This window comes from Melanostigma gelatinosum (assembly GCF_949748355.1).
Source record: "Melanostigma gelatinosum genome assembly, chromosome: 23".
NCBI lineage: Eukaryota > Metazoa > Chordata > Actinopteri > Perciformes > Zoarcidae > Melanostigma > Melanostigma gelatinosum.
In genome coordinates this window covers 3548853-3573763 of record NC_136656.1, presented here as the reverse complement: position 1 = coordinate 3573763, position 24911 = coordinate 3548853, and the positions used below count along the sequence as shown (strand labels likewise).

Genomic DNA, 24911 nt, shown 5'->3' with positions numbered 1-24911 from the left:
TGAAACCTGTTATGTCTGCTCTGCTTTAATGTCGTACACTTTTCTTTTCGGTTTTGTCTACATGTTGCTGTCTGTTTCTCTATGAATTTTAACTCCGTTTCAATTTGAGATTTTGTTATTTTAGGCTGCCTTAAACATCTGGCCGGGGACAGCAGATGGAAATTAGCCTCTCTGGCTAACTCTGGCTCACTTACAGTGTAACTGTGGATTAGAGTGCATTATCCCTGAAAAAAAAATAATAAAAATAAAAAAAGCGTGTGGATAAGGGTTAAATGGTAGAAGTACACAGAATAATTTGTGAATGTCGAAAAAAGCTTTAAATACCAATATGTTTTTAGTTTTTAATCAGAAGAAAATCACAACAAAATTGACCGATAACAGTGTGCGGAAGTGAACGTGCCCACGCACCGCCGCGTGACGCCAGCTGGGTTACCGAAGTAGGAACGACTTCCTGCCAAAAAGCAACCACAACTGTCGCAGCTCAGACAGCAGACGACTGAAAAAAACCAGCAGAACTGTGGTCATTTGACACAAACACGCGGACACCGGACCAGTTTAGAAGCAAGAAAGCGATTATTCCTAAACTACTTGAATGCAGCAGCATTTTAATTCAAGTGAAACACAGCCGCGCGCACCCTTTAAGAGTGGGCGTGCACTCAGCGAGAGCCATTGCGAAAGGTTTCGCAAAGAAGACAACAAAATATAAAATACACGGTGAGCTCGTTACTTCCAGGAATCCTCAGCAAACGGACACGTTAGAGGCGCAGAGGAGGCTGCTGGTGAGCTCGCAATAAAGGCGAGATGGAGAGAATACGGTAGTGAAGACAACAGGAGGCGACTAAGGTAAAGATTTACTTTTATTCTCGAAAAAAAAGAAGATATCTCGGGTTCCTTGGTAAGAAGTAACTGCATTTTAAAACCAAGATGGGGAATAGTGTAAAAGCAAATTGGGGAAATGACATCAAGACGAGGCAAGAGGCAGAAGGGTTGACGAAGAAAAAGCTGTTAACACTTGGGCCAAACTTTCTTTTACACGCGCGCGCGCGGGAGAGAGAGATAGAGAGAACTTGTGTGACTCTTGGCTCAAAGGAAAAGCTTATCCACACACACTCTCACACACAATCATCATTTCTTTGTTGTTGTTAATGTGTTGTTATCATATCTTGTTGAAATACTTTGTCATCAATATTACATTGTCATGTCTTATGCATGTATCATATAGGCTCCTTGTGTTCTCTGCCTCTTCCTGCACTGTGATATTATTTATCTCTTGTCATCTTTGTGTATTTTTTTAAATTGTGCTAACCATGAAACCACATCCACATTTCTCAGTTGGAAGAGAATAATGTAAATACCAGTGAAATGTGGTCTGAACGTTTTATACAGGGAGCCAAAGCCGTGTTTAGACTGTATGTAAGAAGTAGGAGGCAAAGGGTAAGAGAAGACCATGATCAACACAACAAAAGCAGGGAGGGGCTTTCACATTCATAACATTCACGTAAGGACGCACAGTTTCCATTTGATCATGTCAAGGCGTCGACCCGGTCGGGGGTCTGAAGTAGCACCGAGCTGCTGTAGCTACGAGCTAACTGTCTGGGAAGAGTTTAGCTCCGGCACTGTTCATCTTCTCGTGTTCTGTTATTCCATTCAGGAATGCTCCTGTTATGGGGGAGTTTGAGGCCACGCACACAAACGAGCACACCTCTCTCTCTCTGTAGCCCTAATACATGTCCGTGAGATCTGCAACATTCGCTTGCAAGCAAATACATTGATTTTACATACTTTGATCATTCATCCAGACTGTTTATTCTACATTGATCCAAAAACGTACAATTTCTTCTCCCGACTAGTCTAAGAAATATTCCATAACACAACGTAACCCATAAAGACACAGAGTTTAGTTTGTGTGCATGTAATGCATTATAATGTGTTATAAATGTGCTTATAACGCCTTATAGACCTGACCTTCATATAAAGTGTTTGGCAGTTTGACTCCAATATAGAGATTTTAAGGCAAGTTAGAAAGACGTGAGACAATGAAGGGTACAAAGCAGAATAGTGAACTCTGCCACGAGAGGGAATTAACCAGAATCCTCAGCTCTAACTCACACAGGGAGCTGGATCTCCTCCACGTCTGCCGTACGTCAGATGCCTGTGAACACAGCCGCCTGCACCCCCTGTTCACCTGGACCTGCTGGATGCAACGGCCTGCTCCACCTCCATATCGACAGAGTGAAGTCGAGACCTCCGGCTTCGTTGATACTCGTGCAGGGCACCATGACGCGGAAAGGTGTTAACGTGCAACGCATTGTTTACTGACGTATCCTCCGAACCTCCGAACACCATAAACCAACCGCCACAATGCCACGGAGGAATTGTAATTAACTGTGAACTCAAATATATCATGAAACAACATTTTGGCTGGAAAAAGTTTGACTCAAATTTAGATTTTTAAGATACACACGAGTAGGTCTTTCATTGGTAACATTTTGGTTGCAATTGATAACAATACGTCCTCGACATTGTGGCGGTTGGTTCATGGAGTTTTGCTGATGACATTTTGTTCGTGCGCGCTCTGGCGTTTCGGAGAATACTGCAACAAACAGCGCGTAGAGCATAAATGCCTGTATGCGTGCTCGTAGCTCGCACGCTATCTGTGGAGGCTCAGCCAATGGTGCCTCGCGCGATTATAAACCAAGCGTCATTCCTCGAATTATTGACTTTGGAGCCCCGATGTTGGTTCCGTTGTTGGTTCCGTGGACTCTCTCCCTATCCAGCTGAATTGTATCCTGTGACTGATTGTACTGATTGGCTCATGTTTGATGACTTGTACACTCTTTGTAATTTTTCTATATGTTATCCTGTAATAAATACTTAAAGACAGAGAGCTTGAGATTTCCACCACATGCAGTTTTCTAACTTATCGTTCACTGTGTGCACCGTGCTCTGAGCATTATGAAGGTGTGACGATACTGTAAGAGATTATTGTCTTTTTCTTTTGTCAATAAGAAATTGCAAAATCTTCACGATAAAGGATGTTTGTATGATCTTGTGATCCCACTTTTCGAGCATGATCTCTTGATATTGCAAGAATGCACACTAGGGACTAAGAGTGGACAACTCCATACAAGACCTTCCAGGTGATGGATTTTACCCATCCAATAAGCTGATGTACTTTCCATTCAATAAACCCTTCCTTTGTCTATTTTTCAGCCTTGCATTGCTATTGAAGCATTGTGCCCATTTTCCTATTTCAGGGCTCTGAACAAGTCGCTTACTTGGAGGGCTCCCTGGGAGCTCGCTCCTGTACTGTCAGCAGGCTGCCTCCTTGCAACTGGCTCCACTGAAAACTCAGCGACGCAGATAAACAACGCTCTCGCAGTTGGCTGCCGAAGATCACAAACTCCATGTCCCATCCCCTGTATAACCCCTATGCCTCCGGGAACCAAAGTTCCACCCAGGGGCAGTATGGACTCTCCGGTGGACCGGCAGAGAAGGACCCTCAGAGAGCGTCTTCTAGTGCTGGACCTGCGTCCATCTTCAGCTTTTCTGGAACTTCTTCTGGGACTTCTGCCAACTCTGGGGGAATAATTCCATCACTGCTGCCTCAGTCGATAAGGTCCGGGCCTGAACCGAGTAGGGCCATTATAGACAAGAACATGGAGAGGTCTATAGACATGCATATTAGTAGAGCCAGAGAGGAGTTGAGGCTACTTGGCAAACCAATGCAACAGCCCATAGACTCTCGCTTGACTAGGATTCAAAGGGAGTGTCTCTCCTCAGGCACAGGGATGGTCTCCTACCCAATGTCCTCAACCTCTGCCTCTCTAGGACATCGATTCCCGGGAGTTGAAAGTGGCAGTAGGACCTCGGACACGTCATCGAACTACGAAAGGCCCACTGCCGATGAACCCTCTAAATTTTATTCCGTGTCTGCTCCGTCTTCTTTTGCAAGAAGTGCTGACAATGTTTTAATTTCCTCCAGTGAAAGAGTACATGTAATGCAGTCTCTTTCCAATCAACTAAAGTACACCTCTCAGTCAGCTTCTAACATCCTTCTGCGCTTTGGACTTGAAAAAGAGGACTTGGACCATCTTGTCAACTACCCTGAAGACCAGATCACCCCTGCTAACCTGCCGTACATCTTGCGCCAAATTCGCATTGAGAAGACCAAAAGAGCTACGCCTGCAGTCCAGTCGAAACCCTGTTCCGATCCCCAACCCGCCAGAATGAGTCATTCTGGAGGGGCAGGGATGCGCCAGGAGGAAATATCATCCGCAGTCCTCGAGCAAAGTAAAGTGATTGACTGTGGACCCAGTGACAAATGTACTGGAGGGGCTGGAGAGGAGATTGGAAGTATCAGTCGCAGTAGAGAAAACTGTGGTGGCAGTGGAAGTATGTTGCTAATTTACACTTATGGTAGTAGCAGACACATTGAAGAACCACTGCAGAAAACAGTTGAAAGCACCGCCTTGGGTTTTTCACGTGACCAGGCGAGTTCTGTTTCCAGTCTCAGCTCTTTGCACAGTTCAAAACTGAGCTCTATGGCTCCCCCAAGCAATGATCAGACAAAATTGCAGATCCAACCAAAGCACAGTTCCCAAACAATTCGGAGCTCGTCTTCTCTGCCAAAGACAGACACGGACATCAGAGCTGTCAAGTCTGAAGCCTCCAAACCCGATGCTTTGAAAGACCCGGAGGCAGATCGCCAGTCGACAACGAAAACCCAACCACCGTGCACTTTGTCCTGTGGTGTGCAACCCAGCGGACCGGACCCTGTGCTGATTGGCCGTAATGACACCAGTGGCAATAAGGATCAGAATAAATCCAAAGCACGAGGGTCAATTGCTGGAAAGATTAATAAGCAGCAACCAATATCACAGATGCAGCAGAAACAGAAGCAACAGACGGAGAAGCAGCCAGTATCACAGACGGGGCAAGCGATTTTGCCTTCAGTCTTTTCTGCTACCGAATCGGTTCCCCCTGCTCTTCACATTCCCAGCATCACTGGTGCCATGCAACATCTGCCATTCATCCCGGTTGGTCCTCCCCCCATCGTTAGTCCTCCAGCTCTGCCTCAGCCAATCCCAGACCCGGTGGAGATCATTGATCTGACGCTGTCACCCTCCAACGAGCAGCCTCCGGCAAAAGTTTCAGTCTCCAAGGACCTGCCAACAGCGGCCAAGATGCGTGACGGTGCTGCGGCCACACCGAGAATCTTTCCACACACCTGTTGTCTGTGTAACAAAGAGTGTCTTAATATGAAGGTGAGTGGAAGTCTGCACTCTGTTGTCTCTCCCATTTAGGAAAGTTACAGCACTGACAGCTATGCCATCATTGTCTGGTGTTAGGCAGATGACGTTATTGGTGATAACAGTTGTGATAATTAGGCCTTTCTAAAGAGCTGTGCGTTCGATGTTCTGACTACTAGGATTGGGTCTACCACCAGAACACCAGCTTTCACCTTGAGAGCTGCAAAGTCCTCCGTAAACGGTCAGTCTTTCTTCTCGTAGCGTTTCTTTTGGCTTTGTTGACAAAATGTAGCCTCTTTGCAGTTTTACTATGCGTCTTTCAATTGTTATTGTTTACCACAGATACCCGGAGTGGGATGGTGAGATTCCAAGCAGGACCAGGTACATTTATTTAGCATGCAGGTTTGACATGCATCAAAATGCATGTCAAACCAATTTGGCAGAAATTTGGCCCAATTATACCAAGCTAAGCTCTGCCCGAATCCATCCGTACAGTTTCTGCCGGCTTTAGTGTTCAAACACTTGTTGTGAGTTGTGAACCAGTACTCTGCGGACTTTTGGCAAATTTTCCTTTTCCAATCGTTCATGATGCTTTTCTCATCCATTGCTCTCTTCAGTGCTGCAGGTAAAGATGCAACCTCTTCACAGACTTCACGGCATCGCCAGAAAACCGGGTCCCGCTCACGTTCCCGCTCTCGTTACCGCTCACGTTCCCGCTCTCGTTACCGCTCTCGTTACCGCTCACGTTCCCGCTCACGTTCCCGCTCTCGTTCCCGCTCTCGTTCCCGCTCACCCATCCCCCGTCGGCACCATCGTTCAGAGGGCAAACGGGAGAAACCCAGCAGACAATCACGATCGCCGCACAGATCAAGTCGCAGGTCTGTAACGCATAAATTCTAATCTGAGCAATAAGATTGGTGAACAGAGGAGATACCACTCTCCAGCTGCTTGTCAAATTGCCAAATATGTTCCTGCAGAACCTTAAAGATATCTGCATTAACACCAGCGTTTTAACCTCTTGAGGAATCATCATCATTTGATTTCATCTGTCCTTTGATCAGGTCCAGGTCAGGTTCTCGTCCTACCTCCTCCCGCCATCGGTCCCATTCAAAGAGCTCTGAGAAACAACCGTCACCGAGGAGGAGGGACGAGAAAAGGTCCTCGTCAAGGAGGAGAGATGACAGACGATCAACTCCAAGGAAGAGCTGTAAGAGACAATCATCTCCAAGGAGGACTGATGAGAAACGATTGACCGCCTTGGGTTTTTCACGTGACCAGGCGAGTTCTGTTTCCAGTCTCAGCTCTTTGTACAGTTCAAAACTGAGCTCTGTGGCTCCCCCAAGCAATGATCAGACAAAATTGCAGATCCAACCAAAGCACAGTTCCCAAACAATTCGGAGCTCGTCTTCTCTGCCAAAGACAGACACGGACATCAGAGCTGTCAAGTCTGAAGCCTCCAAACCCGATGCTTTGAAAGAACCGGAGGCAGATCGCCAGTCGACAACGAAAACCCAACCACCGTGCACTTTGTCCTGTGGTGTGCAACCCAGTGGACCGGACCCTGTGCTGATTGGCAGTAATGACACCAGTGGCAATAAGGATCAGAATAAATCTAAAGCACGAGGGTCAATTGCTGGAAAGATAAATAAGCAGCAACCAATATCACAGATGCAGCAGAAACAGAAGCAACAGACGGAGAAGCAGCCAGTATCACAGACGGGGCAAGCGATTTTGCCTTCAGTCTTTTCTGCTACCGAATCGGTTCCCCCTGCTCTTCACATTCCCAGCATCACTGGTGCCATGCAACATCTGCCATTCATCCCGGTTGGTCCTCCCCCCATCGTTAGTCCTCCAGCTCTGCCTCAGCCAATCCCAGACCCGGTGGAGATCATTGATCTGACGCTGACACCCTCCAACGAGCAGCCTCCGGCAAAAGTTTCAGTCTCCAAGGACCTGCCAACAGCGGCCAAGATGCGTGACGGTGCTGCGGCCACACCGAGAATCTTTCCACACACCTGTTGTCTGTGTAACAAAGAGTGTCTTAATATGAAGGTGAGTGGAAGTCTGCACTCTGTTGTCTCTCCCATTTAGGAAAGTTACAGCACTGACCGCTATGCCATCATTGTCTGGTGTTAGGCAGATGACGTTATTGGTGATAACAGTTGTGATAATTAGGCCTTTCTAAAGAGCTGTGCGTTCGATGTTCTGACTACTAGGATTGGGTCTACCACCAGAACACCAGCTTTCACCTTGAGAGCTGCAAAGTCCTCCGTAAACGGTCAGTCTTTCTTCTCGTAGCGTTTCTTTTGGCTTTGTTGACGAAATGTAGCCTCTTTGCAGTTTTACTATGCGTCTTTCAATTGTTATTTTTTACCACAGATACCCGGAGTGGGATGGTGAGATTCCAAGCAGGACCAGGTACATTTATTTAGCATGCAGGTTTGACATGCATCAAAATGCATGTCAAACCAATTTGGCAGAAATTTGGCCCAATTATACCAAGCTAAGCTCTGCCCGAATCCATCCGTACAGTTTCTGCCGGCTTTAGTGTTCAAACACTTGTTGTGAGTTGTGAACCAGTACTCTGCGGACTTTTGGCAAATTTTCCTTTTCCAATCGTTCATTATGCTTTTCTCATCCATTGCTCTCTTCAGTGCTGCAGGTAAAGATGCAACCTCTTCACAGACTTCACGGCATCGTCAGAAAACCGGGTCTCGTTCCCGCTCACGTTCCCGCTCTCGTTCCCGCTCTCGTTCCCGCTCACCCATCCCCCGTCGGCACCATCGTTCAGAGGGCAAACGGGAGAAACCCAGCAGACAATCACGATCGCCGCACAGATCAAGTCGCAGGTCTGTAACGCATAAATTGTAATCTGAGCAATAAGATTGGTGAACAGAGGAGATACCACTCTCTACCTGCTTGTCAAATTGCCAAATATGTTCCTGCAGAACCTTAAAGATATCTGCATTAACACCAGCGTTTTAACCTCTTGAGGAATCATCATCATTTGATTTCATCTGTCCTTTGATCAGGTCCAGGTCAGGTTCTCGTCCTACCTCCTCCCGCCATCGGTCCCGTTCAAAGAGCTCTGAGAAACAACCGTCACCGAGGAGGAGGGACGAGAAAAGGTCCTCGTCAAGGAGGAGAGATGACAGACGATCAACTCCAAGGAAGAGCTGTAAGAGACAATCATCTCCAAGGAGGACTGACGAGAGACGATCGCCACGGAGTACGGGTTCCACTCAACGAGAAAGGTTGCGCAGTAAAAAGAAGATTGCTGAGAAACTTCTGGAAAATTCAGGTTTGAGAAATTACAAACACTGTAAGGACGCAAGATGTCGTTTTAAAGACTTATCTTTAAAATAGCTTTTTTGACGTTTTAACATTTTATTTGCTTTTGGTTTGGCTATAAGGCAGAAGCAGTGCTTCTTACAGTATTAAGAGTAATTCTTACTGCGCTTTCCAGTGGTTCTGATGTGACTGTTGACTTGTAAACCAAGTAGAAAACATTTTCCCGAGAAGAGACGGCAACAGTTCACAAAGAAAGAAAGATGTGCTCATTTTACGATATGATCATGAACTGCCTTTTGTCATCTTACGATAGACTCTTTATGAGACTTTGCAAACACCAACACGCTGCTATTTTGTCGTCCCTCTAGCTGTCCAGTTGCTGTCAAACAAGTCAGACCTGGATGCTTTGGTTCAAAGTCTGGCTCCTATCATACTTGCCAAGCTAGCCAAGATGAAGTCTCCTTCATCATCATCATCATCATCATCATCCCCCTCCTCCTCCTCCTCTTCCTCCTCCTCCTCCTCCTCCTCCTCCTCCTCCTCTTCCTCTTCCAAAGAAGGAAAGACCACCTTGTCTTCTTCTGCCTCTTCCTCATCCTCTACAGCAAAGAAGGAGTTGACTAAAAAGCCTTCTGAAGCAAAGCCCAGCCTGCAGAAGAGCGAGGCAAGTTCTTCCACAAAGACTAAGGTGTGTGTGTGTGTGTGTGTGTGTGTGTGTGTGTGTGTGTGTGTGTGTGTGTGTGTGTGTGTGTGTGTGTGTGTGTGTGTGTGTGTGTGTGTGTGTGTGTGTGTGTGTGTGTGTGTGTGTGTGCCTTAACCACGTATTGCTTTCTAATTCTGTGTTTTTCTCTCTCGTTGCTCAGTGTGTTAAACCTTCACCTCCAACCATGGTGAAGCTGCAAGGGATTCATAGTTCTGTCTCTCGCAGCGACGTGTTTGCTGCTTTGGAGCGCTTTGGAAAAACCAAGTCATTCTTACTGTTTCCGTCCAAGCTGGAGGTGTGTATCACTGATGTCTGATGATAACATAAGATAACACACACACACTACAATATGTGACTGTACATTTACAGTAAATTACTGTCTACTCGTTCCATTACTTTCACAGCAAGTTAATGTGACATTTTGACAGTAAAGCACAGTAAAATGACGGCTATATTCCGTGGCTTTACTGTCGCTCATGGCATCAAATTTCTGTGATAGAGCAGTATGTCGTATTACTGCATTGAACTGTGTATTTACAGTAAATTACCCTTCAGATTATTGAAGCAGCATGTTGTAGAATTACAATGTAGTAATCCCACAATGCTTTGCAAGGTTCAAACTCGAATCTCCAGTGAAATACACCCCCCCCCCGCATTCATTTCACAATAATAATATAATGAGAAAGGATCCCAGGGAGGAGGAGGAGGAGGACAGTTCAGTCTTTCTCACACAGATCAGATAAAGTGAGCCAGGGAGCGAAAACAATGCCACAAATCATGAGACGAGGTCGGATGAAGACTTGTTTGCAGAATGGAATGTCACAGATTTCACACAAAAAAAGTGTTGTTAGCCAAGTTTTCTCCTTGACAATCTGTTTATCCAAAGTATCTCTGCAACAAGGGACTCACACACAGAAACCATCAGGCCTGTCCTGTGTCCGTGTTGAAACCATATTTATTAATAGTTCATTGTAAGCCTTTTGAAATGCAACGTAAGTGCATAAATGCTACAATTCCTCTGATTCAGTCTGAAACTGTGTGCACGTGTAGGCAATCGTGTGTTTTGAGAAAGAAGAAGGCGCAGAGCAACTGAAGAGCCTGAAGAGCCTCGATGTGAAAGGAATTCAGATCACTGTTGTTGGAGGAAAGGTATCATCAGGCTTTCTGTCTTTCTTTTTGTGTCCCTGGGAAATATACATCATCACATTTGTCTCATGTGGTCTCACTGTCAACTATCAGATGAATCTAAACTAACAAATTGTTTTACAGGACGCTGTGTGTGTGGAGCAAAAGAAGCCTCCTCTGAGGTAAGATATGTCTCACAGACGTCTCTTCCAGAGGAAGGAGGGTGCCCGGCTCTTGTTTTCCCATCCGTAGGAAAGCCTGCATTACTTGTACATCTGCTACATCTGTTCGTTTTGAATAATGGCTGAAGTGCCCTTGAAAGAGGGTTGAGCAGCTGACCTGCAGTCTCCCTCGCACACCGTCTCAAACATGCATCTTAAAATGTCAGGGTTTAACGAGCCGGCAGACTCGCCATGTCCACGCGAGGCAATTTAGCTTTTATACAGGTAATAATGCTGCCAAGAACATACGCGTTTGCTTCAGTCTGAAGGTTGTATTGTTCAAAAACAAACTGTCCTCAGTGAGGAAAAAAGTTTGTGGAGTAAAAGTCATCCCAGGAAATCAACCCGTGAAGAAAACCGTGGCCATGACTATCCATTTTCCCTTTTTCTCTCTTTTGTTCATAGAGAACCTTCCACGTCCAGCGGCTCCACACCTCTAAACACTTCCACCGTCACGAGAAAGGTCCTTCTCCCTGCAGCTGACATGATTCCACTGGAACTGCCTAAAACGCCTCCGTCGTCACCTTCTGGACCCGAAAGAGATACAACAGGCGAACTCCAGAACAGTGCAGCTGAAGCCACCGCAGCAGAAAACACCTCAGCCGAGCAAGACAATGAAATGGTAAAAACAGGAAAGTGGCCCGTGAAGGCAGCCGAGTGAGAGGCTGCGGTAAAGCAAAAAACATCCCCGGGATCCAAGTCCTCGTCTCCGGAATATCAGCCTGACGTAGAGTAAACCAAAAGATTCTGAAACCAAGGTTGAAGAAGCTGTGGCAAAAGACACAACCATGTTTGTTGAAAAAGTAAAGGTGACAGTTTTTTAACCTAAGAATCGGTTCAAAGCTATTGGGCCACAGCCACCAGTCTTTTTTCTTTAGGCGTCTTTTTTGTTGCCAAAATATTTCACATGAATATGAATTATGAGCTCATACGACCACAGAGTCTTTTGGGGCAAACATAGCTCTTAGCAACCTTATTTTTAAAAAGCTAGCAAGTCATTCAGACCGTCAGGGGGGAAATAAATATGCACAAATCGATGACATTGTAATTTATTCTCATGCATGCTGCTCACAGTGATCTCATTCAGCCCCAGGTGTTTCAAAGCGTTACCTCGGTTACCCCTCTGACTGTTGGCGAGACAATAGAAAAACACCTGCATCGAGACAGAATAAGTAAGTAAGAAACAGTTTGTTTAACGGTCCCAAATGTCTTTCTCTCCGTTTCCTTTTAAACGTTTTCTGTGTCTCTCTTTGACAGAGCTCTTCAACAAAGAAAGCGTCTTATGGGAAAAGGTCAGTCAAATCACAGCACTTACAAATGTGCATTTACTAAAGTGGCCGAGAGATGTGATCTATGACCGGATGATCATAGTTTATAAAGACGCAGAGCAGGGAGGATACAGACGTTAAGTGAAATCCAGGTTTAAGTATCACGTCGTTGCTAAAGCGTAAAGTGTGCGTCGAGAGTTTGTGCTTTCTGTTTCGATATTCTCAATACTAACTCGGCTAATTATTTGCCTTCTCGTCAGTGACGAGCCCTCAGACAACAAAATGACGCAGAGCCAAGCTCAGTCAACATGTTGCGGAGTTTAATAAAACACACAAAGGAGTACACATGTGGAATATTTCTATGAATAGTCGGGAGAAGAGTGTCAAAGTTTTCAACTAAATATAAAACAAAACAGAGTCTGGGTGAACGATCAAAGTTTGTAAAGCCAATTTATTTGCTTGCGAGCAAAGAGAACACAGTCTCACAGATGCATCACCGTCATCTGCAAGAGGTGCTCTGACAACACAGTCAAATGCACGGACATTTATACCCAGCCAGCATGCTGTTATCTTGCTTCGTAAACAAGAATAAACAAAGAAGACAGAAGAAGAAAACAAGTCAAAGCAGATGTTTTCCTTTGAAGCACAGTGTCCTGTCTTTACGATACCCTGAAGGCCTGTTTACAAATCCCATTGTTATCAGTTTGCCCCACAATAAACCATGGATACACCCAGTCAGACGCTTCCTGTGATGTCACTGTGACCTGGTCAAAGAGTTAAGTCACAGTATTGCAGAGACGGAATAAACCTGTTTTACCATCACACATCATACATGCCTGCAGAGGGTCATGCCCTTCAGCTGATGCTCATCAAGGAAATACCGTAATCAAGACCTCTGTGTGTCTCCGTCTTTGAAGACAGAAACAATGCACAAGATAACAGATAGCAAGATAACAGATAGCAAGATAACCAGGATGCAAAACTTACTAGAATCATCTACTGAAACAAGGTTTTGTGCCTGCACTTCTAAAGACCTACATTCTTTAACCCTAAAGCATAAGACGATGACATATTTTCCCATAACAATGGCAACAGCAGATAAGGAAGGAGCACAGCGAGGAGGACAGTTCCGTCTTTCTCACACAGATAACGTGAGCCAGGGAGTGAAAGCAACACCACACATGATGAGACGAGGTCAGATGGAAGAGCGCTGTGTTCAGATTCAGCTCAGAAAAAAAACAAGTGTTAGCGACGTTTCTCCTTGACAATCTGTTGCTATTATTTGGTATTTTATACAAAGTATCTCTGTAAGAAGGGAATCAAACCCAGAAACCATCAGCCCTCTCCTGTGTTGACATACCGGTATACTCTATCCAAACTACTGAAGGCACTGACTATTATGCGTTCAAATCATATTTATTGATCGTTTGTTGTAAGCTTTTGGCCTTTGTAAATGCAATGTAAGTGCATAAATGCTACAATTCCTCTGATTCAGTCTAAAGAAATGAACCTCGAGTCTTGAAAACAGCTTTTAGAATAAATATCTGGGCGGTCAGACATGTAGTGGGGGAGCTGTTAATGTTTTGTGTGTGAATGTAGTGAGTTCATAGTCCTGACGGTTGTAGTAATATGTGCATTTGTGTTTGTGTGTGTGTGTGTGTGTGTGTGCACATGTAGACAATCGAGTGTTTTGAGAAAGAAGAAGACGCAAAGAAACTGAAGAGCCTCGATGTGAAAGGAGTTCAAATCCCTGTTGTTGGAGCGAGGGTATCATCACACTTTTTGTCTTTCTCTGTGTCTAGGAAATATACAGCACATAATAATACATGTCTAATGTGGTCTCACTGTCAATCTGTTCATCATATTAATCTAAAATAACTCATTCTCATTTGTTTGTTTACAGAAGACTGTTTGTGTGGCGCAAAAGAAGCGTCCTCTGAAGTAAGATATGTTTCACAGACGTCTCTTTAAGAGGACGGAGGGTTTTATCTTATATAGATATAGATATTACCATAAATATCCTGTTGCTCTAAATTTGTGTCCTCAGTGTAAAAGAAAAAGTTTGTGGAGTAAAAGTCATCCCAGGAAATGAACCTGTGAAGAAAACTGACTTTGACTTTCCATTTTTCCATTTTCTCTCTCTTGTTCACAGAAGATGTTCCATGTCCAGCGTCATCGTACTTGTAAACACTTCCATGTCCGGCGACGTCACACATGTAAACACTTCCACGATCACGAAAAAACCTTCCGTGTCCAGCGTCGTCACTCGTGTAAACACTTCCACGATCGCGAGAAAGGTCCTTCCCCCAACGCTTGACGTGATTCCACATGAACTGCCTAAAAGGCCTCCATCGTCACCTTCTGGAGCCAAAAGAGCTACAGCAGAAAATGAAATGGTAAAAACAGGAAAGTTGCCCGTGAAGGGAGCTGTGAGAAAGCAAAAAACATCCCCAGGATCCAAGTCCACGACTCCAGAAAATCAGCCTGACGTAGAATAAACCAAACGATTCTGACACCCAGGTTGAAGAATTGAAGACGCTATGGCAAAAGACAGAACCGTGTTTGTTTCGTCTTTTTTACTGTAATTCATGAGCGTAGCTACCCCCCCCCCCCCCCCCCCCCCCCCTTACTCACACGCAGTGTTTCCACCGTTGACTTTTTTCTAACAAGCGACTAATCTAGCAAGTTATTCAGAGCGAGAACTATGGACGAATCTACGATATTGTAATAATTGTGTGCATGCTGCTCACAGTGATCTCGTTCAGCCCCAGGTGGTTCACATGTCTATACACTCGCCTGCCGAAGACGCCGAACCAATGGAGATTGGTGCAATGGGAGCTGAAGTGGTGGAGCCCATAGAATTTGACACCTTGTCGGAACAAAAAGAACGACGGGGGATCAAGACTGTTGGCGAGAGTATAGAGAAACACCTGCATCACGACAGAATACGTAAGAACCAGTTTGTCTAACGGTCCCAAATGACTGCATGGGATCATCATTTGTTATCTTTCTCTCTGTTTCTCTTTAAACATTTGCTTTGTCTCTCTTTGACAGAGCTCTTCGAGAAAGAAGAGGTAGGTCAAATCAAACGCACGAAGTGCCGCAGTATTTACACATGTAGTTTTACCAAAGATGTCAATTAAACGAAGAGATAGGTTGTTCTTTAACAAGAGATAACTCAATGTGTATTAGGGGCTGACGCTGTGATATTCAACATGAATGCGATTATCGGAATTACACTTTATTGACGTTCTGCAGTCACAGCAAAAAGAATATTACCTCAGACGCTGCTTTGGGTCAGTGGCATCCTGGTAGTTGGTGCTGGCGCAAATCTATGGGTACCTTTTTATTGAAAATAGTTTTGCAAATTTGCATGCAAATTGGGAGTCTACTTTGCATTTCTGGTGGTTTATTTGTGTTACAAAGGCTTTCTTGTGCTTTGACGAGTATACGTTGTGTTCTCCTTCTTCACTTTCCTTGATTTGGTTTTCCAGGATGTTCCAAGTAATCGCAAGCTGTTGCTCATCACCAACCTGCCGGAGTATCACGACGGCTGCTACACCGAGGAAGACCTCGTCAAACTGCTCATGCCATTTGGGTTTAAACATCTCGAAGACTACATCTATGTTATTCCTCAGACGTGCATGGTAGGCCCCAGGCTATGAATCTGCATCTCAGTTTGGTTTATTGATCTCATGTCCTTAATGTTATAAACATACACTATTGGTGCCTATATAAGATTCAAAGTTCTCTATACCTTTTTGATATTGGTTTTCCTTTCAGGCCTTCTTCAGGGGCACCGAGGGGATAAGGCTCAGATTAATGGAAGCCTCTGCAAAAGATGGCATCTTTTTCAAAAGCTCTAAACTTGCGTTCCATGCAGTAGCCAGCAGAGTTCTAATGACACCGGTAAGCACATGCGTAGCACTGTTGTTCAGTGTATTTATTGATGTGCTGAAGAAGGAAAGATGTTTGTATTTCAACACTGCCTACTGTGATGTTTCTGTTTCAGATTGGATTTTATAAATCACTGATGCAGCTGATGGGTTTTGTAAGTAATGCACACTGGCACGCTCAATGCCTCCTCATTCGTAAACTGCTTTCAATTTTGTTGGGGAAAGTAATTCACAAGTTACGCTTGGACTTTAAGTTGAGTTAAATATAACAATGTCCGTTGAGATACATTGCAGAGTGATAACGCCCACATCTTAATTCCTGTTTGTCGAATCAAAATATATATTTCACTGTGATTTATCAACAGGAAACTCATTAAGATATTGACTTTTACTTTGAAAAACGGTGCAAAATTCATTCATTGCAACAAGGCAGAGCAGTTTGTGTGCGTCTCTCTGCCGTCTTGTTGCTCTTCTGGTTTGGATGTTGACTTCCTGTTCTTTATGCAGCGCGTGCTGGATGATGGAGAGAGAATCGTCTTCATCAAGGGCATTTCACCGAGTGAATCCAGGAGGCTCAGAGAAGTTTTGAAAAGAATCGAATCTGTCAAAAACGTCTTGCCTCTCCTCAACAAGGTAGGAACGAACACGTACGTCCGTTTTAAGTGACTTCCTCTTGGTCTTACCTGTCGTGAATCTTTGTGCTTTTGCGTCCAGGTATTTGTCGAATTCAAGTCAATTTGCGATGCTGATCGGCTCGGAGTTTGGTACAGTCTCTTGAAACAAGCCCCTGACCACAAAGTCTACCGGCTGAAGATACCATCCGTTGATGTAAAATTACCACTACGTGAGTTTCTCTTTCAGGCAACAACTGTGAATGTGTTACCTGGATTGATATTGACTGATTCAGTCTCTGCTAGAGGTTTGTCACTGAAATGAAAACTACCACGTACCTGCTTGGGTTTTTGCAGCACCAAAGCTTCCTGAGAACGCTCTGCCGGACAGCGAGGATGTTGTTGCCGGTGCAACTATACCACCGATAGAAATCGGTGTTTCGCCGGGCAGCTTTGGACCGTTTTGGATCCCAATGAGAACTCATCCCTTTCTGTTCCCTACCGGGTCTCCTTGGTTCTTCAGCCCAGGTAAGAGACACCCTTTCTTACATTTTCATCGTAACAACTTTGGTACTGCCGAATTGACGATGTTTGAACTTATTCCGTGAAGTAAGTGTTTTTCCTTTGTTCACTTTTAACTCCAAGATTCCCTGACGGTCAGAGGACAGGACGATGTCGCAGTAAGCCAGCTTCACTTATACTCTCCTAGTGCCCGGAATCTTCTGTCCTGATAGAATCAAATACTTGACACACAGTCTGATTTGATCAAATTATTTTAGAAATTTGAGTTAGTATGTGCTTGTAAATATCAATTTAGATAACATACTTGTGTATTATGATATCCTGATATAATACACAATGTGATAGCATGAGACAAGACATTTCAGTGTGTACATATTTAATATTTAATATTTAATATTTAGGGAAATATAAGTATTTGATCAGACTATTCCAGCTCTCCTCCGCCTCCTTTTGGGGCGGTCGCACCACTCGCGGTGGCGTTTGGTCGACTCGGTGGTCGAAAGATGTTGTGGACACGCAGGTGATAACATGCTTTGGTCATAAAGGCGAAGAAATACAGAGTACAAACAAAGATGTAGCAAAAGTTTCAGGGAACTACTGGCCGCCACATCTGCACGTGCCGCTTCCTTGGATGGTTGACAATATTCAAACTTTATTGAAACGTGTTTCCTAGAAGGCCAGTGGTCGTGGCTCCAGGTTCCCAACAATCATGTTGACCGGTTTGCCAGCGGGAAACTACAACCACGAGGACGTGGCCAAGCTGGTCTGGCGGTATTTCCCCAAACGGAACCTCCGCTCCCTGTACTACCGCGTGGTGGTCTTACCTCTGGAGAGGAGGGTAAGCGGTAGAAACTGCGGACCGTAACGGGGACAAACTATTTTATTGAATGGAGCTGTGTTGTTTGAGTTCAATTGTTTTTCCTTTCCTCTCTTCATCTCTTCATCTCCAGGCCTTTGTGTTTTTCGCGAATTGGACTTTGTGCCGCAATTTTGTCCAAGATCACATCAGAAATCCAGTTTGTGTAAAATTCTGCCCGCTCACTGTTCACTTCGTCCTGGAGGACATGTCTCCGGTATCCAGTGAGGTATGCACACTCGGAAACAACACAGGGCGCACTCTGGGCTGTAACACTGTCAGGGGCAGGATTGGACTTTCAGAAGTAGACCGGAATCAAGAGGGATTTCTATTTGTTACGTTATTTAGCATATTAACTGTTTGCACCGCACTTGTGACTCATCTTTTTGCAGGAGATGATGTACACAACTCTGACGTGGAGCAACGGTGTAAGTCAATAACCATTTCTGTAAATCTTTTGTCAAGTGGAAGCAGCGCTTCATCGTTGGATCTCTGGTGTTTAACACCAACTGTTTCTTGCTCTTCAGGGAGTTCCGGATCCGAAGCTTCTGGAGGAGCGGTTGCTGTGTGTGGAGACATGCGAGACGTCTCTGGACATCATCGCGGTGGTCATGGAAGCGGTGGCGTCCGTTGCGCCCTTTGTCGGCTTCCTGCCACTCGCCAACAGGGTACGAGAATACAAACGCAAGACTTTTCACATGAGAGTGTTGAGAGGACCCCCATCGTCAGGGGGTCTGCAGACCTTAGAGAGGATGCAATGTAGTCCCCTCCAACAAAAACAGGATTAAAACGTCTTACATTTAATTTACAAAGGTCGTAAATAAGTTTTATTTTCTTCAGTAGACGGTAACATGAGTTTATAAGTTTATAACTATCTGTCTGGATGTACTCTTTCATATTTAATCAAATCTGTTTCAATTGTTTGTGCAACCGTTTTACATGAACATACTGTAACTTCACAGCCGATGATCCTCACGTCTTGTTGCTGTTCTCTTTCTGTTGCCTTTGTCCCGTAACCTTTTCTTCATCTCTCCGTCTTTTCTCTGTTCGTCCACGAACGGTCGTCCTCAGATATGCATTGAGATGGCCGACCCCAGCGGCGTAACCCAGGTGGTGGAGAATCAAAACAAACGTTGTATCTTTTACAGGATAAAGAACATTGACATTTGGTAAGCATGTATCCTTTTAAAATGTACGGGTATGACATGGGGTCAGTTCAATTACTCACATCAGTGTTTTGCTCACACGGTCTCTGTTTGGTTTGTATTCTTCATGTTTTAATCCTCACAACTTAACTGAGCAACTCCTTCTTTTTCTCTCTCCAGGAGTAAAGTTCGAAGTTTTGAGCCGTGAGTATCTCACTTTGTAAAGTTAGGAGAGAGACAAAGCATGACAAAGAGCAATGTGATGACTGTTATGATGCAAGATTTATTTGGCAGCCATTGTTTTCTATTGATTCGTCCTTCAAGACACTTTTAAAGCGAATACGATGAAGTCTCTTAGGAGAGGATTTGCTGTTTTTCTCTGTTTTAAATCATTGTAAACGCATTAATCTTGTCATATTTACTGCTGGTTGGACACAAAAAAACACACATTTGATAACATAACAAAGGACTCTGGGGAAATGTGATTTCCAGCATGTGATTAAAGCGAGAGATAACCGCGCGATGCATTCAGGGACTCCAGATGAAAACGTGTGCATTGTGTTTCTTATTTCCTTAACAAAGTGCTATTTACAACCCTGCTGCCATTTGCGAATAAAAATCCTTTGTGTTTGTAATTTTAGTTTGAAGAGCCTAAAACAGCGGCTACAAGATTCCGATGAGGTCACTCAAGACTATTTGAGCCAGACAACATTAAACTGGCGGCTGTGAAATCACAGATTTGTGCTGTATAATAAAACAGGATGCAGTGTTGAATAAATAAAACAATTTTGTTTCAAACAACTTTTCTTTTTTTCCTTGCCTTCACCTATTTTCACCTTATGCTCGATAAATAAGAAGTACAGTAAACACCCATAAAGGCTGACGGAGCCTACGAAGAAATATTTACAGACTACATCGATTTCCGTCCTCAGATTTCTGCTTGATTGCTGTACAGCACAGAACAGACAGAGAGCGCTGTTTGTCCACATCAAACAGAGTTTAAGCTTTCAGTTTCCATCCGTGTAATATTGTCCCTTTCATGTTCATGAGAAAGATGGAGGAACAGGAAGCAATGGGACTGATGGAGAATGTGTCCTTAATAACGCTACTTTTCTGCTGCACACGGTCGTGAAATAAATCATCGTATTATATTTAACAATTGAAGTACCGCTCTTGTGTTTTTCAGAGCTGGAGGTTGTTTTCTCCCATCAGCTCTGAAGTCCTTTGAGAGGTAATTCGATAACACCGGCCTCTCCGGAGAGGAGCGTTTACAGGATCAATGCGATCTAATTCATGTGATGGAGGAAGCTGCTCTAATGCAGGCGGTGTCATTTAGATGTTGGAGGTAAATTCCTCTTAATAAAATCATATCACGCTTGCAGAAACACACAATGCCACGTGGTTGACGTTGTGAAACGATTGGTGAGGTTTAAGCAAATATTGACTTGGTTATGGTTCAAAAAAAATAATAACAAGGTGACGCAACACAACTAGGTCATGTAACGTAACAATACTAAATCTGGTACAAACCATCTCTTCTCTTTCTTGAGATGAATGTATTTTTGTACCTAGTCCCTGATATAAATACATTTATTAATAAACTCATTTAATAATGTAAGAACCATAGATAAATAACCGCTCACAGTGTAACAACGTTGCGTGAAACTGTAAAACATGTAAAACTGCGTCTATTAACATGGCGTCAGGTACGACTTCAAAGTCAATGTTTACTTTTGGTTCCACTTTTGACACGATCAGCGGTTTCCTGGGTGAAAGTCCTGTGTTTTTTTGGCCCTTCCGCCTTTTGTCGACCTCGTTGCTTTCAGTCAATTTTATAGCAAGTTACTTTCATACCATGCAAGTTTCAATAACGGTTGCTTGATATACTACGTCGCTTTGCAGAAACGTACAATGCCAACGTTCTTATTTTGATCTCCCCCACCCACAGCGAAGTTAGCATACCTTCCCGTAAGCACACACACACACACACACACACCTTAAATATGCAGATGACATGACTGAAGCCCAGTGGGTCGCACTATAAATAGAGGGGCAACAGAAATGCCCCCTCCCCCTACGTCTGCTCACAGTCTGCCCCCGTTACTGAACATGTTCCACATCTCATCTCCCCATCAAATCATTATAAAACCCAAAAAGTCACATTTAATGACACAACATACCAAAATCCGGCCTTTGCGTAGCTTTATAACTTTGCTGCACCATCCACTTTTATTTAACCTTGTTTAAGTTTTTAAATAAGCGATTTCACACAAAACTAAATGTCACGACAAACCTACAACAAACGCCCTCCAGCCAGCGCTCTGCCGATTCATTCATATTTACCCATAAAACGCCTTTAAGATAACACTGTACCCTCTTGTCTTGCATCGTTGTCGGCTTTCTCTCTCACTGCAACAAATCTGCATCAACAAGCACATTTTTCCTGACACTCATACCCTTTGTGTGTGTGTGTGTGTGTGTGTGTGTGTGTGTGTGTGTGTGTGTGTGTGTGTGTGTGTGTGTGTGTGTGTGTGTGTGTGTGTGTGTGTGTGTGTGTGTGTGCGTGCATGAGTCAGCGAGAGAGAGAGAGAGAGAGAGACAGCTGAGAGCTGCAGCTCTGGTCTCAGTCCCTATTCGTCTGTGTGTCTCTCGTCTGCTTTCCCATCTCTCTCGCTCTCATTTTGACGATATTTTCTGGATATACTGACGCCCTTATATGGACCTCACTGTGTCTGTCTATTGGCATTTGACAGAACTCTACTGAGTGTGTGTGTGTGTGTGAGGCATGCTGCGTGTGTTTATACTGTGTGCAGAGCGTCTGCAAACGCCGGACGACGACGTCAGCGACTCCTACTGCACCGTCACCTATGAAGGTAGGGACGGTGTGTTTGAGACTGCGGTCAAGAGGGAACAACAAAGGATAAAGTTCAAGTACATCGAGTGCGCAATGCTTAAGACAGGGATGGCACAGTATTGATCGAACCACTCAACCACACCTCCGCTCTCTAACAGCTGAGGTTATAATGGGAAAGTGTCCACCGGTCGTCTTTCATTGCTTCCAGCCTGTTTAGGGGTGAGGCGCAGAGAGACGAGGATAGAAGAAGAAGAAAGGGGTGGAAAGATGTGACGATGGGGTGAAACTAAGTACATTTTAGGTACTTGAGTATTTTCCTTTTACGCCATTTTCTACTCCACGACAATTCATTGGGTGCAGTGACAGATGATACAAGAAGGTGCAGTGTTATGAGGAGATGTGTGTGCGTCTCCATGTTAAGCATGTCTGTGTTTATATTTAACTCCATTCTCTCAACAGAAGTTCATCCTCTGGGGCGCTCCGTCTCATGCTCTTGGTTATCAACAGCCAGGGCTGGGCGATGTTTAGCAGCGCAGCTCTTTGGCTGTCAGTGTCGGTCAATCCACCAGCTGGTCAAAGTTTTTATTTGTTCAATACTTTGGTTTAAACTACGACGTTCCACTTTCCCCGCCAGCTGAACTTTTGCACTTCTCAGTGTGTCAATATACGCTCATTACATGCAAAGCGGCTTTTACAGGAAGTTAGAAACAGGCAACAAAACCACTTAAGGTTCCGGTGAAGAGTGTGGTCGTCGTTTACGTGACTACCACACGTGAGTCAGGTAGTTGTTCCAGTGAACTTTCAGTCTCTGTCTTTATGTTTATCTCCCTTTCTTTCACTTTTATCTTTCTTTATTTTACTCTTTCTCTTGCTGTATACCAGTTAGACCACATAGTACAACAGCAGAGTACAACAGTAGAGTACAACAGTAGAGTACAACGGTAGAGTACAACAGCAGAGTACAACGGTAGAGTACAGAATGTGTGTAAAGAAGAGTTGTGTGTCATGAACTCATGACACTTTGTCTATTTTGCTGCACAAACGTTTCTCTGTGTAATATAGGGCAGTGCCTGCAGACACACACACACACACACACACACACACTCCTTTAAAAAGTAACGATATGACTTTATTTTTTACTTGGTATCAAAAGTAATTGGTACCATTAGCTGGTTCGGTTGAATTGTTCAAGGCTGAACGCGATTTGCTTCTCAGTTCTGTAATAACGGTTTTGGAAATTGTAATCCCTTACACTACTTATTAATGCCTAACACTACATATCATATGTATTTATATTTACCTGATTATTTACCTTCATACATGATTTTAACTGACAACAGACAGCAAATGAGAAAGTATTTCTATTGTCATGATTTATCCTGAGATATTGGCACTTCTATTTCGTCCCAAAATATGCATAAACAAAGCAGCTCAGAGTGTATTAGGATCAAACTACATTGGCTGGACTAATAGCCACGGTGTAATTAGAATAATGTACTCCATCCTGTGCGGTTATGATCAATAATACACCCGTCATTTTCTGCTTCATTAGCCTCTGCGTTGTTTTATATTTCAATAACTGCGCATCTTTTCTTGGATTATCCCTCAAATAAGTGTCTCATTGAAGCTCTATTCACCAGGCTAAAGCTTACGTGCTGTACCTATGCTGTAGAAATGTGCTTAAATTGGAATAACTTCAAATCCAGCTACCTTCATTACACGTCGACGCCTCTCTTTCTCTCCATGTTTCCTTTCACTCTTTGTTGCTCGACTCTGATTGAAATAACGGCAACATAACGAGAAACTTCCAGGCTGAAAACACCGCCGAGTGTCCAGCGGTGTGAAAAGCATCACAGGGCAGATGAACACTATCTGCAGTCTTCTTGTTTCCCACGGTGCACGAACAGCCGTCACCTGGATGTGAGAGTGGTTTCTGTTGTACCCTTCCACCCACACTGTGGGGCTGTTTGTGGTCTTTATACTTCCTGCTTCATGCAGATTCGGTCAGACGGTGTGAGTGTGTGCGCTGTGGTTCGGTCTGCAGGTGGCGCTCTCTCATTGTGCACGTGTTGTTCATGCACTGTGTGTGGCCTTATTGACCCCTCCTCAAATAATTACACATGTTCAAATTCAAGGAAAACAAGTTTAGGCCAAGAGATTGGCCCGTATTGTCATTTTCATTTCAGATATTTCGAAATACACATCAGTCTAGAAAACAAACTTTGGAGGCCTGCTTGAATGAGGCAACCAGGCCTAAATGATTCAGCCGAAAGGTCATGTCTCACCACAAACCAAGTCCCTTTTTCAGCCCCCAATTTTCAATACATGAAAGAAAAGCCCTTCAACTTGATGTCCAGGTTGAGTGTGTAATCCTGCCTCCCTGAGCTAAAAGATAAATTGCAACGCCGGCTGTACAACAGTTGACACAGACTCCACAAGAATGGGATTAGAAATCCATGATATTTTTGGGCGGTGGTTTGAGAGGCTTTGACAGTTTACTGGAAAAACCAGATTGAAGTAAATCCTGTACAAACAGAGATGAGAGGGATTCGAGGACGGAGGCGGTGTAGTCGAGAATGTACCGGCAAAGATGTGGGCAAGATAAGGACACAACCAGGAGACAAGAGAGGAAAGGAGAACAGGAAATGCTGAGATTTCCTCTGGATGTGAGGTGTGTGTGCTTGTGTCCCTCTTTCACTTCATGAGTGGGTTAGAGAGTCACAAAGAGAAGGACTGGCTTTGTGAAGGCACGTCTATCCTTTGGGGGAAAGAGCTTTTATTTTGTAGTTGTAGCTGGAAAACAATCTTTGGATAATTCGGTTTTTTTTCGCCATGTTTTTGCGAGGCTGGGACTTTAATTTTGCCAATTTTGACTCAAGTTACTGACAATCTTTTAGAAAAGCCCTAGAATTGTATGTGACTTAGTGGAAGCCAAGCTGTGGATATCTTTTTTCTCTTCTCTTCTCCTCCACTCGGCCTTTGGTTTGTTCGTTTGGATCCCGGGTTGTCATTATCTTTATTGAAGCTCCCGGGGACATCCGGCCCTGGATCCCTCTCACCTGCTCAACTGAACCACCCGTCACTCAACAGAAGCAAATATTTGCAAAGTTCTTTGAGCCTCGCGGGTTTTCGAGACTCTGCCGAGGCGTCGGCCATGTTACGTTGCG

General features: G+C 44.2%; 2 protein-coding genes across 8 annotated transcripts in view; both read left to right on the top strand.

Annotated features, from left to right (window-relative positions):
* Positions 1-633: 633 nt before the first annotated feature.
* On the top strand, positions 634-19691 carry LOC306796682 (uncharacterized protein). 5 transcript variants are annotated; one of them, XM_079295740.1, is made up of 36 exons: positions 634-843; positions 3214-5267; positions 5432-5493; positions 5595-5633; positions 5870-6130; positions 6314-7304; positions 7469-7530; positions 7632-7670; positions 7907-8101; positions 8285-8553; positions 8912-9231; positions 9407-9541; positions 10297-10395; positions 10516-10553; positions 10998-11214; positions 11680-11764; positions 11850-11884; positions 13538-13627; positions 13764-13801; positions 14013-14256; positions 14626-14809; positions 14915-14934; positions 15355-15507; positions 15644-15769; positions 15873-15911; positions 16264-16389; positions 16471-16600; positions 16725-16895; positions 17013-17047; positions 17563-17727; positions 17840-17974; positions 18138-18173; positions 18273-18413; positions 18817-18914; positions 19071-19094; positions 19532-19691. In XM_079295740.1, exons 2-36 carry the CDS (start codon positions 3408-3410, stop codon positions 19617-19619), a joined length of 6750 nt encoding a protein of 2249 aa, XP_079151866.1. In that variant the 5' UTR covers positions 634-843; positions 3214-3407; the 3' UTR covers positions 19620-19691. The 5 variants fall into 5 exon arrangements, 1 of the variants encoding a protein (XP_079151866.1); XR_013773068.1 differs by having other exon boundaries at positions 3258-5267; positions 17840-18413; positions 19532-19557; XR_013773069.1 differs by having other exon boundaries at positions 8912-9207; positions 17840-18413; positions 19532-19557.
* Positions 19692-21575: 1884 nt separating this feature from the next.
* Positions 21576-24911, top strand: part of dysf (dysferlin, limb girdle muscular dystrophy 2B (autosomal recessive)) — a 55308-nt gene continuing 51972 nt past the window's right edge. For all 3 annotated transcript variants that reach the window (XR_013773047.1, XM_079295193.1, XM_079295192.1), the window contains exon 1: positions 21576-21763. Coding sequence is in view for 2 of the 3 variants with exons in the window: in XM_079295193.1 (XP_079151319.1) it covers positions 21676-21763 (88 nt within the window). In the remaining variant the exon portion in view is untranslated. The remainder of the gene's footprint in view (positions 21764-24911) is intronic.

Bases quoted from the DNA above. Each gene is read 5' to 3' on its own strand.
- LOC306796682 (XM_079295740.1), top strand. From the start codon at position 3,408: ATGTCCCATCCCCTGTATAACCCCTATGCCTCCGGGAACCAAAGTTCC. The intron at 5,634-5,869 runs GTACATTTATTT...TGCTCTCTTCAG, and splicing joins GAGATTCCAAGCAGGACCAG to TGCTGCAGGTAAAGATGCAA. The intron at 9,542-10,296 runs GTGTGTATCACT...GTGCACGTGTAG, and splicing joins TGTTTCCGTCCAAGCTGGAG to GCAATCGTGTGTTTTGAGAA.